This window comes from Rhinolophus sinicus, linkage group LG01 (assembly GCF_036562045.2).
Source record: "Rhinolophus sinicus isolate RSC01 linkage group LG01, ASM3656204v1, whole genome shotgun sequence".
Taxonomy (NCBI): Eukaryota; Metazoa; Chordata; class Mammalia; order Chiroptera; family Rhinolophidae; genus Rhinolophus; species Rhinolophus sinicus.
Window position 1 is genome coordinate 52,043,905 of NC_133751.1, and position 14,757 is coordinate 52,058,661.

General features: G+C 38.4%; 1 protein-coding gene across 2 annotated transcripts in view; it reads left to right on the top strand.

The window, feature by feature from the left end:
- Nucleotides 1-14,757, top strand: part of TPRG1 (tumor protein p63 regulated 1) — a 157,376-nt gene that overhangs the window by 44,587 nt on the left and 98,032 nt on the right. For both annotated transcript variants that reach the window (XM_074337140.1, XM_019743142.2), the window contains exon 2: nt 5,344-5,574. In XM_074337140.1, coding sequence (XP_074193241.1) covers nt 5,353-5,574 — 222 coding nt within the window. In that variant the 5' untranslated portion in view covers nt 5,344-5,352. The remainder of the gene's footprint in view (nt 1-5,343; nt 5,575-14,757) is intronic.

The following is a 14,757-nucleotide window of genomic DNA, read 5'->3' on the forward strand; positions in this document are numbered from 1 at the left end:
GGATTCAAGTCAGGGTCACAGGAGGCTTCCTTGGGCACCAAACTCTCTTGCCTTTGTGGACCTCTCTGCCATGATAACATTAAACTTATGTTGCTATATTTAAATGGTTCAATATTTTTTATTTTTATTGTTCATCTGATCTTTTTTTTCATCTTATCTATCTTATTTTATTTTATTTTATTTGGTTTTAGGCAAAATGTAATAGATATTGGGTGCCCTGCAAATTTCTCTTTTATCTGATATGAGAAAAATATTAAACAGTTTTTCAATCATAAAATTTAATTTTTCTCTTGATTTGAAACTAAATTAAAACATTTCCTTAGCCCCTAAAAGGTTTGTGGACCCCAGACCTGCACCTCCTGTGCCTAATGGATCAATTGGCCTGAGTCCAGGTGAAGGAGAAAGGTTCAGCCTGTAGCACTGGGTGTGGGGCTACTGACAGGAGAAGCTGGAGGTGAGCCCTCCTTCACAGGAGGTGCATCTCTCACCCCAGAGCCAAGCAAAGCTGACTAGAGCAGACATTTGTCAGAAGTAGCTCCAGTTTACCAATGCATGAGTTTGATGACAGTTTCTCTGCTTTTGCTCTACATGCTGCAACTGGATACAGAGAACTAGAGTGCAGGAGTCTTGTTTCATGCTTTCATTCTATTTTCCCTGTTTCCCAGAAAATAAGACCTAGTTGGACAATCAGCTTTAATGCGTCTTTTGGAGTAAAAATTAATATAAGACTTGATATGATATGATATGATATGATATGATATGATATGATATGATATGATATGATAAAGACCTGGTCATATATTATAGTAAAATAAGACTGGGACTTATATTAATTTTTGCTCCTAAAGACGTGTTACAACTGATTGTCCGGCTATGTCTTATTTTGGGGGAAATGCGATAGCTGTATGACCTTAGGCAAGTCCTTCACCTCAGGGTTCCAAAATTTGCAAACTGAAAGATTGGACTAGACATTAATTCTCCAGCTGTAATTTGTGCTCTATATGATTCTTAAATATTATAAGAAAAAGCACAGAGAGATAGATGAAAGCATGTATAAAGGGAGGCAAGCATAATTAGATTAGGGTCCAAAAATAAGTTATTTTACTGCAATACAATATTAGATTTAGCTCTGAATTTATTGGCAGCTGAGAAATACTGAATTCTTGCTGTCTGACCAAAGGAAGGATGGCAATTCTTTAGGTATTTATTTGGCATTTTATTGAAGAGGGTGATTAAGATGACATGACTGCCCCTTTACCCTGGAGCTGGACCCGGGCAATTAGAGGCTTCTCACACCCTCCCCTGTCCTTAGAATGTACCTTCTACCCACTGTTCCCACAGTGGGAGCCATTTTCAAGGACACAGTATGGTATTGAGAGAGCAATGTATTGTTGAGGCCACCGGGACAGTAGACGTGACTGGACCCAGTTAAAGCTTCTATATGAATTGTCCATATTCTGGCAGTGGGTGCGGAGATCTACTCATCTTGAGATGCCCAAGACAGGCTCACATGTAAATTCCTTTGCCTCACATGTAAATACCAATCTGGAGTGGTCTTGAGCTATCCCTTTCTTTCTTTTTTTTTGTTTTGTTTTGTTTTGTTTTTTGATCTACCCCTTTCTTTGGTCTGTCTTTGCCCTCCGTCTAGGGCACCAGTTTTAAACTTCACCTAGGAAGCTCCCGAGTTTGTGAACCAACACATTATTCACACATTTTATTTTTTATTACAAAAGCAGCACAAACACGATATATATATATATATATATATATATATATATATATATATATATTTTTTTTTTTTTTTTTTTTTTTTTTTTTTAAGCAAAAATTCACTTACAATCCAACTACTCAATAAATCTCAACATTTCCCTTCTAGTCTTTACCATGGTAAAAATTATTCAAGTCATCATTACCAAAGAAAATGTTGTTCTTTTTTTTTACCCAAGAAGATATATCCTTTACTCCCATGCTGCTTCAGTGCTTGTCCATATTATTTTAAATGTCTGCACAATAGCAGTTGGACAGACTTAGTGATTCCTTGGCTATTACGTGTTTAGTTGGTTTCCAATTTTTCATTACCACCCAGAATAAGCAATTAATACTGTATAGCCTTTTCCTTCTTTAGGATAATTTCATTACATGAACTCCCTGGAATGAGAAAATTAGGTCAAAAAGTATGGGCATAATTTTCTTCTAAGCTTTGATCCTTTGCTTCCATTAGAAATTGTATTCTCACATTATGTGTTCACCACCCCGAGTCAGTTCTGCTTCCATCACCATATATTTGACCTGCTTTACCCTCCTTTACTATCCCTCCTCCCTCTTTACCCTCTGGTAACCACTGAGCTACTGTTGTCTGTTTCTATGAGTTTTTGTTTCTTTGTGATATATAGATGATGTCCTACAGAATTGTACACTTGCAACCTATGCAATTTTACTAACCATTGTCACCCCGATAAAGTTTAATTAAAAAAAAAAGAAATTGTACTCTCTTGGGCACTGCATGCTACAATAAATTTGCGGGGCAATCTTAGAGAACAATGATCATTTTTAATTCTAAATGGCTCTGGATGGGTCTGTTGCAAGACAATGGAAACATTTGGATTTGGCTGGATTTGTTACCAGTATCAATATGCTTTTAGTATTTGAATGTATGGTCTATGCAGCGATAGAAGGGACATTTTATTGAATTAGGAATAAAGATTGTCTGGGCAGGTAGCGACGAGAAATGGAGTGGGCTGCTTAGATGCATGGAGCTCCTCTGATGTCGGGGATGTTGTTGAAGTTACATGTCCTTGCACAGGTATTGCCATTCCTGGAACAGAGCTGGAATCATTCTGGATTGAAGTGGCTGGACTGAACTTTCCCAATAGTCATGGCTGTAAGAAGTTAACTGGAGCTGAGTTTCCTTCTTCCCTGTATCTTACACACCTCAGTCTCAAAGTGCTCTGCTTCTTTTCTCCAAGTGTTTCCCCAGAAGACAGCCTGAGGGAGAGGAAGTGGTGCTAATTAAATCCTCCCTCTGTTTTCCAGGCAGTGGAGCTTTTCGCAGATGTCTGTTGTTAGGCGAGTGTTCACAGAGTGCAGCAAATACAGAAGCAGGCTTTCCTTCCCCAAAGGCACAAAGCTTCCTTCACAGGTTACAGGAAACTTTAGAAACGCGCTTCCTTCCAACACTCACTGTAACAGAGGCGGCAGACCTGCATAAATAGAGCGTGTAACTGCCAAGGAGACCAAGGTGTCTCAATGATCCCTTCCTCTCTCTGTCTCTGTCTCTGACTCTGTCTCTGTCTCTGTCTCTCTGTCTCTGTCTCTCTGTCTCTCTGTCTCTCTGTCTGTCTCTCTCTCTCTCTCTCTCTCTCTCTCTCTCTCTCTCCCCCTCTCTCTGTCTCTCTCTGTCTCTCTATCTCACACACACACACACTCACACACTGAATTTCTCCTGCTTCTCTCTGTGTGTGCCTTGTATTTCTCACAATCTCTGCCTTTTGTACACTTAACTTCAAAACATTTCATGGAAATTCAGTGAGTCCCCTCCTGATGTAAGATAGCGTGCATGATGGTAGGCATGCTGGACTCAAAGCATGGTTGGGAGTCCTGTCCAGGTGCCATAACAATTCAAGTGTTTCCGGATAGATCCTACTAACTCTGTGATCCCCAGAGATATAGAGATGAAATCATCCCCGTAGGCTTGCTGGGAGGATCAGATGGGATAACCTGCAATGTGATCTCCAGAGGGCTTTTCACTCAGTACTTCTCCTAACAACTGTGTTTTCTCCTGTATTCAACCCCTTGCAGTGACTACGTTTGTCTACACGTGCCTGAGACAATCCCAGTTTACTCCCATCTCCCTGGCATAATTGTTAATAGCATCCTTTTCGTGCTCAAAAGTGTCTAGGTTTAGGCCACAAATTATATGTTCATGCTATTTTTGCCTCTCTTGAATACTCTAAGTAATCCCAATATCAAGAAGGTAAACTTGCTAGAGATAGGGACAATTTCTCACTTTGTGGTATTTCACAGGAAGAGAGGACATTGAACTTGTTGGATTAAGAACACTGAGGCAGCCCTGAGAATAAGACGGCATTCCCAGTTACACGGCGAAGCTGGGTGTGGGAAAACTTCTATGTGGCATCGGTGCTGTGCTTACTGTGGGATGGTTATGTGGTCTCAGATTGAAAATGGAGACCTGATTTCAGTGCACTTTTTACTAGTTAGCATGTGCCTTATGTTTCCTTTTGTGTTGCTTTATATTTACAAAATAGAAATAAATTTATTGTGTTTTTACTTTAGGTCATATATAATCATTGTAAGCATCTAGAGACTTATGAAAACAGAAAATAAAAATCATCTGTAACCCTATTATCCAAAGATAACCATTGCTAATATTTTATTTTATTTCTTTTTAGACTTTTCTAACCACTCTCATGCCATGCATGTATATAAATATATAAGTCTAGGTATTCTCTCTCCCTTCCTTTTTTCCTTAATTATTTTAACAAACTTGAATAGTGTTATTCATAATATTTTATAGCTTACTTTTCCTGTTAATATATTTTGGACATCTTTCCATAATAAAAATATACACTTACATTTTTAAATGACTACAGTGTATTTTACTGCATGGTGTAAGATATCTTATTTAGCCAATTCCCTACTGATAGTACTTAGTTTCACTATCAATTGTTTTGTATTAGATGTAATGTTATGTGAGTGTCTAATGTTGCTATTATATATAATGTTTTGCTATTAGACATAAATTTGTGTATTTTTCTGCTATCTGACACAATATTGTGATGAACGACTTTCTATATTTACGTCTTTGAGCATTTGTCTAAATTATTTCCTTAGGATGCATTTTTAAAATTGTGATGTTTCAGTTAAAAAACATGCTCAGTTTTAAGTGCTTTTCAGCCCTATTACTACCCAAGAAGCACAAAAGAAAGTGCATCATCATTGCTTTTAACTCTTAAATAAACTTGCAGCCTGGTGGGTTTTCAGGCAAAAATGCTATGAAAGTATTTTCGATATTAAATCTTGGAAAAAAAAAAAAGTCTGATAATTACTTCACACAGCTCTTCCCTTGTTCGGTTTCTTGTCCCACAGGATTAAAGATGAAAAATAGAACTCCTTTCAACCTCCTTTTCTCTGTCTGGAGAATAGCCCTGCAGGATTGTGGAGTCCATGTTATCGAGTTGCATCCATCAGGGCCCTGTTTAGTTAATGTGTGGGAGGTTTGCCAGTTTCAAGAACATCAGTTGCTCATGTAGCCTATTTTTCCAGGACATGTGACTTTTTTTTTTTTTTTCTTTATCAACAAGATTTTTTCTTCCCTTGTTTTAGGCTAAAGAAATGTCAAGGATTGGGAGTTTTGAAGGATTCCAGCCTGTGTCTCTGAAGCAAGAGGGAGATGACCAACCCTTGGAAACTGATCAGCTGTCCATAGAAGTGGGGGACGCAGATATGGACTCAGCACCAAGGCAGATTTCAAGGCAGCCAAGTGTGACCAAATCGACACTCTACCCCAACCCTTATCACGGGCCTTATATCTCACGGAAGTACTTCGTTACACGGGTAAATCATTGGTGCTTTTAAACGCTACATAAGACTTCTTAAAAAATTCCTAATATGTCTCTATATCCCTCCTGCTTTGTCAAGTGCTTTTATATTTGTTATTTCACATAATAGTCACAGTAACTGTGCAGCAGGTATCCTTACCCCCATTTTACAGGTGAAAGATCTGACTTTCAGAGAACTTAAGAGTTTCATTTTGATCACGAGATAGTACCAAAGAGAAGCAGGTCCTCTAGTCTCCATGGATCTTTGGCTCCTCAGGCCTGTGTTCATGTGAAACCTGACCTCAATGAAGTCATGTTCAATGGAGAGAGAACCAGAGTGGCTAGAATATAAAGCTGTGAGCCCAGAATGGATATTTGCTATATGTTTGGAAAAGACATGGGTGATAGAGTGGAAACGCTGGTTGAGAATTGGCTGAACCTCAGCGATCTACATCGAGATGCTGGAATTACAGTGTAGAAGCAGGAACTCTTAAATCCCAAGCCTATAGCTGCAGTCTGGAGCTGAGCTCTTCCCTGTGTGGTGGATCTGGGCAAGTAAATGAACTGGTGGGTAACAAGGACCGGGTCTGTGTATCTAGGTGAAAAACAAAAAATGATATTTTAAATTTCTAGCATTTGAATCAAGTGCTTCACTGGTTTCTAGTGCCTTTGAATTCCCTGTCTTGCACTTTCTTTCCTCCTCAAAGATCTTCTTTCCCAATCTTTCCACATTTTTGTCAACATAGCAGTGGCTAGCTCATAGGCTGCAATCAATTGGGGTCAAAATCAGGGATTGTGCACTGTGACAACAGAGACTATCTCATTTTTTAAGTGTACATGGGATCTCTTGTTGAAAAAAATTTTTTAAACTCAATTTTATAAATAAATGGTAGTTCAGACTTTGTGACTATTTATAAAGCTTTAACTAATGAACCCTGATTTGGTAGCTTTTAAAATATATTTTCAGTTAAGATACAGTTTTAACTAAAGCAACTCATTGTGTGTGTTGGGTGTGTGCATGTGCTTGTTTGATGATAACATGTACTCATCACCTATATTCAGTGACTCTCACATGCAAAGTGTGTTAGCAGGTGACATACTATATGTGTGTCTGTGTGAGTGTTTTTGCATATATAGAGCATATGGTTTATTTTCTAAAGTATGTGAACTTTATTGAATATGCAAAGTTAAGTTGTAAGATATAGCTGTGAAGAAAACTAAAGCATCCCCTAAAGATTTTGTTTTGTTTTGTTTTGTTTGTTTGTTTGGTTTTTTGGTATCTTTGACATTGATGATATATCAGTCTGGGTCTAATGAGAAAATGACAACCATGAGTGTTATAGAATAAGGGATTTATTGTTGGAAGTTGGTGCAATTACGAGAGCTGCCTGAGAAGTCTATGGAAAGCTATTTCTCTATATTTGATTATGGGTCTGAAGTTGCTATAGGTCAACCAATTGGCGTTTGTGAAGTGGGGTTAGGTAATAGGTCACAGGGAAAAAGTGGAACCTGTCTATCTCCCACCAAGTCTAAACTTGGAGATATGCATCACTGTCAGGAAAAGCTGGTACCTTTCTCCACTGAGCTGCACATTTTCCCAGCCAAGGGGAAAGAGAATCTGAGGGAGGAAGTCTGACTGGAACAAAAAGGAGCTATAGGTTCAGGTGTGCTCCATGCCATGAAGTGGACAGGAGGTCAGCAGCTGTGAATATAAGATGTCCCAGTACCTAGTGGCCTGCACTGCTCTTCAGCATGAAAAATAACTGATGCTTCACTTTGGATTTTTAAATTGTATACAAATGTCTCTTATGGTCCAACCCTAATTTGGAAACAGATAGGAAAGACAATTCTAGGAAAGGTAGTTTCAGCTTAGCTAAACTGATATAGTCTAAAGACACCACAGAGATTTTATTTATTTGTTTATTTCCATGATGCTTTTATTTGTGTGGCTCTTTTTAGTTTATGAACTAAAGTACCCTGGAGCAACATTGTGAGGTAGGCAGGGGAGGAATTATCATTGTTGCTTTAGGGGTAAATCTATTGAAGTTTCAGAGGAGTGAAGTGACCTGTCAAAATCACATGCTATTAGTGGAAGAGCTGTAGCTAGACTCTGTATCTTCTTTGTGTAGTGTTCTTCGTATCATAATGTACAATCAAATTTATGATTCCTATAAGGGTTTTCAATGAATGACTCGGTTCCATGTTAAGAACATCTTCTCCATCAGGTGTGTAGAAACAACCCTAAGTTCTCAAGAGATTGAGAAGGAAAACCTTCTTCTAACCTTATTAATGAGTCTAAAGTACATGTAAGGGCACTTTAAGAGCTGTCAGGGCTATCCCAAGACATTCAGCATTTCCTTTCCTTCAGACTAAGATACATAATATGAAGGGTTCTTTTTAGCATGCAAGTATAATGAATACACTTTAATATGTGTGAGGATAATGAAAATACAACTGTTGGCTCTACTGAAACTTATAGTGATAAGTTTGTTTGTTTTTTAATAAAGGAAAGACCCAGTTTTACAATCTTGTAAATGACAAATCTGATGTTGTAGGAATTGAGAAAATGGGAGAAATGTATGTGTGTGTGTCTGTGTGCATGTATATATAAAATTTACTCATCTACAAAGTGTGGATAAAATACTAATTTTATATGGAGGTTTAAATAAGCTAACTTTGAAGAGTTCTTAGTATAATTTATGCCACGTCTATTCACATGTCATAAGTGGTATCTCATTGCTGTTATAAATGACTCTTCCTCTTTTTTGTTGATTTCACATTCACATTTTTATAATTGGTCATAGGCAATTAAGTTGACCATGACCTCATCATGAATTCTAGGGTGAGATATAAATGTAGATGTATAGACTCTGTACGAGATTTCAGGTCAAGATGGTGGAGTAGGTAAACACTGTACTTGCCTCCTCTCATGACAGCATCAAAATTACAACTAAACTGCAGAATTATCATCAATGAGAATTGCCTGAAGTCTGGCTGAACAGAAGTACTGTGGCTAAGGACATACAGAAGAATCCACTTTAAGACTAGTAGGAGGGGCATAGACACGGAACAGGCTGTTCCCACATCTGCGTGTGACAGTTAAAAATCAGGAGGGATATCTCAGCTGCAGAGGCCCCCTCCTCCTGAGGATCAAGGGTTTCCAGCCTCACACCACACTCCCCAGCCCAGGGTTCCAATGCCAGGAAGAGAAGTCCCCACAACTTCTGGCTGTGAAAACCAGCAGAGATTGCGGCTGAATGAGACAGAGGGTGGCTGGAATCCCAGCAGTTCCTCTTAAAGGGTCTGCACACAGACTTGCTCACTGGCAAACTTACTCCCTCTGAGCTCCAGTGCTGGGGCGGCAGTTTAAAAAGTGCCAGGGACATAAGGTGAGGAACTGAATTATCTGGCTCAGGGTGAGGGCTGGAGGGGCAGCTTTTTTTCCAGACACAAGGGCTGGAAGGCATTGTTCCTGTGTTGAACCCTCCTCCCTCCAAGCGAGCAGACTTAGGCTAGCACCATATCTGAGTCTCCATCAACCTGGCTGACACTGTTTGCCCTGCCCTGGGGATTCCCTGAGTCCCTGCCCTATCTAACTTGTGGGTGCACTCAAGCCACTTCCAGTGGCTTATCCATACAAACAGCCTGTCTTGGCTCATGCTTTGGACTTTTCTAAAATCTCTCAAAGATTCACAAACCCCCAAAAAGAAGCATCTTTTCTCAGAATGCCCCATACCTCTTGCTAAGCAGCAGCTGGCCTTAGTTCACAGCTTAGCCTCCAAGCACAGCACAGGTGGAAGCCCTCTGAAAATTGCTTTGTGACTTATTCTAGGTGTCCCCAGGCAGGGCACAGGTGGAGCCTGAACTTGTCCTGAGGCAGGGCTCTTCCCAGAAGGCCCTGGGGGCAGGCATATCCAGTAGCTGGCTTCAGACCCAGCCAGAGCACCATCTAGCTGCCTCCATGGATGACATATCTAAAGTGCAAACGGGGCAGGCACCAGAGATGTGCTAAACTGAATCCTTCTCTGTAGTGTCAGCTCCTGTATAACAGCTCCTCCACTGTAGTCACTGCCAGTCCTCACAACCGCTCAACCCCAGGGTCAATCTCTTTCATTGATGTGCAAATAGCAACCAAGCTCAACTACAACAGAAGGGTAACACAACCCACACAAGGGCCACACCTGGAGCACCCAGCTCAGGTGAACTGGGAGACTGAGCCACTGGGCCTAACAGGACACCTACTACATAAAGCCACTGTACTAAGACTGGCAGATATAGCAACTCTACCTAATACATAGGAACAAACACAGGGAGGCAGCCAAAATGGAGAGACAAAGAAACATCCCACATAAAAGAACAGAACAAAGCTCCCGAAAAAGAAGTAAACAAAATGGAGACAAGCAATCTACTAGATGCAGAATTCAAAACACTGGTTATAAGAATGCTCAATGATCTCAGTGAGAACTTTAGCCTAGATAGAAAACATAAAAAAGAACCATTCAGAAATGAATACAATAACTAAGATAAAGAATATATTAGAGGCAATCAATAGTAGATTAGATGAAGCAGAAGATTGAATCTGAATTTGGAAGATAAGGTAGCAGAAAACACCCAATTAAAACAGCAAAAAGAATCATAAATTAGGAGAGTTTAAGGGGTCTCTGGGCCAAAATCAAGCATGCCAACATTTGCACCATAGGGGTCCCAGAAGGAGAAGAGAGAAAGCAAGGAACTGGAAACCTATTTGAAGAAATAATGATGGAAGACTTCCCTAACCTGGTAAAGGAAATAGACACACAAGCCCAGGAAGTGCAGAGAGTCCCAAACAAGATGAACCCAAAGAGGTTCACACCAAGGCACATCGTAACTAAAATACCAAAGGTTAAATACAAAGAGAAAATTTTAAAAGCACAAGAGAAAACCAATTAGTTACCTACAAGAGAGCTGCCATGAGACTGTCAGCTGATTTCTCAACAGAAACTTTGCAGGCTAGAAGGTATTGGCACAAAATATTCGAAGTGATGAAAAGCAAGGATCTACAACCAAGATTACTCTACCCAAAGCTGTCATTTAGACTCAAAGGACAGATAAAGAGCTTCCCAGACAAGAAAAAACTAAAGGAGTTCATCACCACCAAACCAGTATTACAAGGAATGTTAGAGGGACTTCCTTAAGATGGAAAAAAAAATTTAAAAAAGGATCAAATTTATGAATTCATATCTATCAAGAATTAGTTTCATTGTAAATGGGTTAAATGTTCCAATCAAAAGACATAGTAGGGCTGAATGGATAAGAAAACAAAGCCCCCTACAAAGCTGCCTACCAGAGAATCACTTCAGATTGAAAGGCACACACAGATGGAAAGTAAAGTGATGAGAAAAAGATATTTCGTGAAAATGGAAACAAACAAACAAACAAACAAATCTGGGGTAGCAATACTTATACTGGGCAAAATAGAATTTAAAACAAAGGCTATATGTAACAAGAAACAAAAAAGGACACAGTAATCCCACTTCTGAGTACTGGTATTTATCCAAAGAAACCCCAAAACACCACTTTGACAGGACATGTGTGTCTAAATGTTCATTGCAGCATTTTTTACAATAGCCATGATAAGGAGGCAACCTGGGTGTCCATCAAGGTATGAAGGGATGAAGAAGAGGTGGTACATATATACTGTGGAACACTATTCAACCATAAAGTAGAATTAAATCTTGCCATCTGCAAAAACATGGATGGACCTATAGGGCATTGGGCTGAGTGGAGTAAGTCAGACAGAGAAAGACAAATGCCATATGGTTTTTCTTATATGTGGAATCTGAAGAACAAGATAAAGGAACAAACAACACAGAAATAGACTCATAGATACAGAGAACATTTTGAGGGCTGCCAGATGGGAGGGCGGTTGTGGGGATAGTAAAAAAGGGGAAGGGATTAAGAAGTACAAAGTTGTAGTTATAAAATAGTCATGGGAATGTAAAGTATAACATAAGGAATAAAGTCATTGATATTGTAATACCTATGTATGGTGTCAGAGGGGAACTAGATTTATCAGGGTGATCACCTTGTAAGTTATATAAATGTCTAATCACTATATTGTACAACTGAAATTAATATAATATTGTATGTCAACTGTAATTGAAAAATAGGAAAAAAATATATAAAAAATCTGTAGCAATAAAAAGATTTGAGTGAAGGAAGCTAATTCATTTTCTCAAAGGATAAGTAAGTAAGACCAAGACTCTGAATGATTCAGATCTATGAAAGATTCATCACAAAGTATCACTTCTTAGAGCTGAAATTAAATCTACAGATGACCTGGTCCAGTGTTTCTCAGTCTTTATCATGCAAACAAGTCACCTGGAGATCTTCTTGTTAAAATGCTGATTCTGGTTCAGTAGGTTGGGGTGAGACCTTAGAGTCTGCATTTTACAAACTCTGACAATACTGATGTTCTCTCTTCAGCGACCGCAATTTGATCACCAAGAAGCTAGTCAATACTTTTGTTTTCAGAGCTAAGGCCTCGAGAGGGGTGGTTGCTTGTCCATTGTCTTAACAGTCAGTGAGAACTGACTTGCCCAATAAGTGGCAAAGCTGGGGTTAGAACCAAAGTTTCCCAATTCCCAATTCACAGTTCTATGATCCCATGCAGCAATGAAAAAGGAATCAACTTATTACCGTGTAAGAATTTAAAGCATATGTGTTGCAAATTCAAAAGAATTGTAAGTAATTGAGTGGAGGAATTCCTTGATCAAGCATTTTATTTTATAAAAAAGTATAAAACTATTTCATAGCAGGTCGTTTATTGAAAAACAGTGGAAAATGTAGATAAACACAATAAAAGTCACCATAATACCCCTACTTAAAATTACCCAAAATATATTGAATGTGCTTTTATGCATTTTGGTCATATTCTTCTTACCCGTTTTCCTTATATTTTCAATTTGTACAAAAATAGGATTATATGCAAAATATTATTTCCTATGTCAATAAATATACTTATACAACATTGCATTTAACAACTCCATAATATTCCACCAGGGAGATGTACTAACTACAATTAATTTAATCTTTGCTGGGTATTTAGGTTGTTTTCTCTTCACAGCTTTTAACCAGAAAAGGAAAGTTATTTCTTGGCTTGCTGTGGCGTAGTGCCACTCAGTGTCTGATACCAGGAGTAGATACCCAATGCTACAACAAGAAGAAGGATCGATTATATAAATTTTAAGCTAGTTCTGCAAAGATGTGACTGATATGGAAGTATAAATTAATTCAGGACAAACAATAGGCATTTTTAACATAATAACCTCATGTGTTAGATCACATCTCTGAGTATCAGATTATAAAAGAAGTCAATGTGGTCCCTTAAACCTTTCCTGTTTTTTATGGGTCACTCTGAGATATTGCTTCCTTTTCTCAGGCTTCCAGTTTATATTTTATTTACTGAATCTGTGCTCTTCTGATATAGCTTAGCAACATTTTTGCTCAGGGATAACTAATCCAACCCCTAAAACACAAAGGAGATGTGACTTGCCCAAGATCAACCAGCAATTTAGGGACCATGCCAAGACTGGACTCCTTTCACTTTCCACCACCCCTCCATTGCAGCTGACCTTGGGCAATGTATGAGAGGTCATAGTAATGAACATCTGAACCAGTTGCTGTCTGTCTGCTTGGATAACCTTTTCTTCCTGTCTTAGTTTATCTGCTATTATTGCTTAGCCATAACTAAAATAGGCCTAATGCCTTCTCTGAACAAAAGTACCCCTCAAGGCTAATAACTCAAGGTATATTATGATAATCACTTTACTGTGGAGACTATATTCAAAAGCAACTCCTTATGAAAGAAACAATACTTGATCCACATGGGGAAAGATATTTTTAAACTCCCTGTATGACTATATTTGTAGATACCTTATCAGAAAGTTGAAAGCGATTAGGGATGGGGAATTATCTCTACATTTATACTTGAGAATGTAAATTACATACAAACTAATGGGACTAAAACTATTTGATCTTTTAATATTTAATTAATGGTTCCCCATGGCCTTTTTATAGCCTGTGTTCTATTGTGAGCAACGAGACTTTAATAAGCAGTTTTGGGACTTCCCATTGTGTAGCAAGATATCGTTACTTTCATGACACTAATTTGGCTTTCATACTCTCTCCCTTGCCCTCTTCTTTTACTGTAGGTTTCCCTGTGTCTTGCTCTTGTGTTGGGAACAACTAAATATATTAGTTGTATTGTTATTGTCTGCATGAACTTCTTTCTGGTCTAGAAATTATATACCTCACTGGGCCAAAGGTTTCTCGAATCCCTTCCTTACACTAAAATCCCGTTAAGTTTATAATAAAGATGATGTTTCTTTCTGAGGGCAGAAATTTAACAATAATGAAATAAGATACATTTCCTTCATTTTCAGGCAAAGACAAATTTACTTGTATTTTACAAATCAGATGCAATTTAGAGCCATTTTCTTATGTTACATATTTACCTCCCCCCATATGGGCATGATGACAACCACAAGATAGATCCTATTACGTCTGAATCTGTAGGAGCATTCCTGCCTATACTTCCCCTCCTTTCACAATCTGGTTAAGGAGTCCAGTACATGGGAAAACTTAGCAGCCGACATGAGTATTGTTTGTGTGACAACTGGCCCCGGACTGGTCTAGTTCAAGGAAATGCAAAGAAAGATATATGTCTTTGAAATTCTCTCAGTGCTTTTTTTTTGACTGAAGATATTCAGTAGTAGACTATTAGAGAAGATATTTCCCAATGTGCTATATAGTGACTTAAAAATAAGGATCCCCTTGAATGATTTTTTTCTTAAAATTTAGAATGAGAAATATATGTATACTGTCTTTCTAAGCTTTCTATCAGCGCATGATGAGTACATGTTATGTCATCATTATTTCCTATTAGGCTATAAGGAGTCTCAGAGCTAATTGCTCCATTGCAGTAACGATTGGATCCCCAAATCCTCGTATAACTATTTCCATTCTATTTATATCATCAATAAGAATGGTAATAAAGTGTTTCATTATTCAGTGTTACCAAATGTTTTTGGCATCTCCCTACAGCTCTGTTACAGTTAATACTACCTTATCCATCTAACAAATGAGTAAACTGATGTAGAGAAAGACAAAATGACTTAACATGGGTCTCACTGCAAGCAGAAAGGTTGAGATTTATATA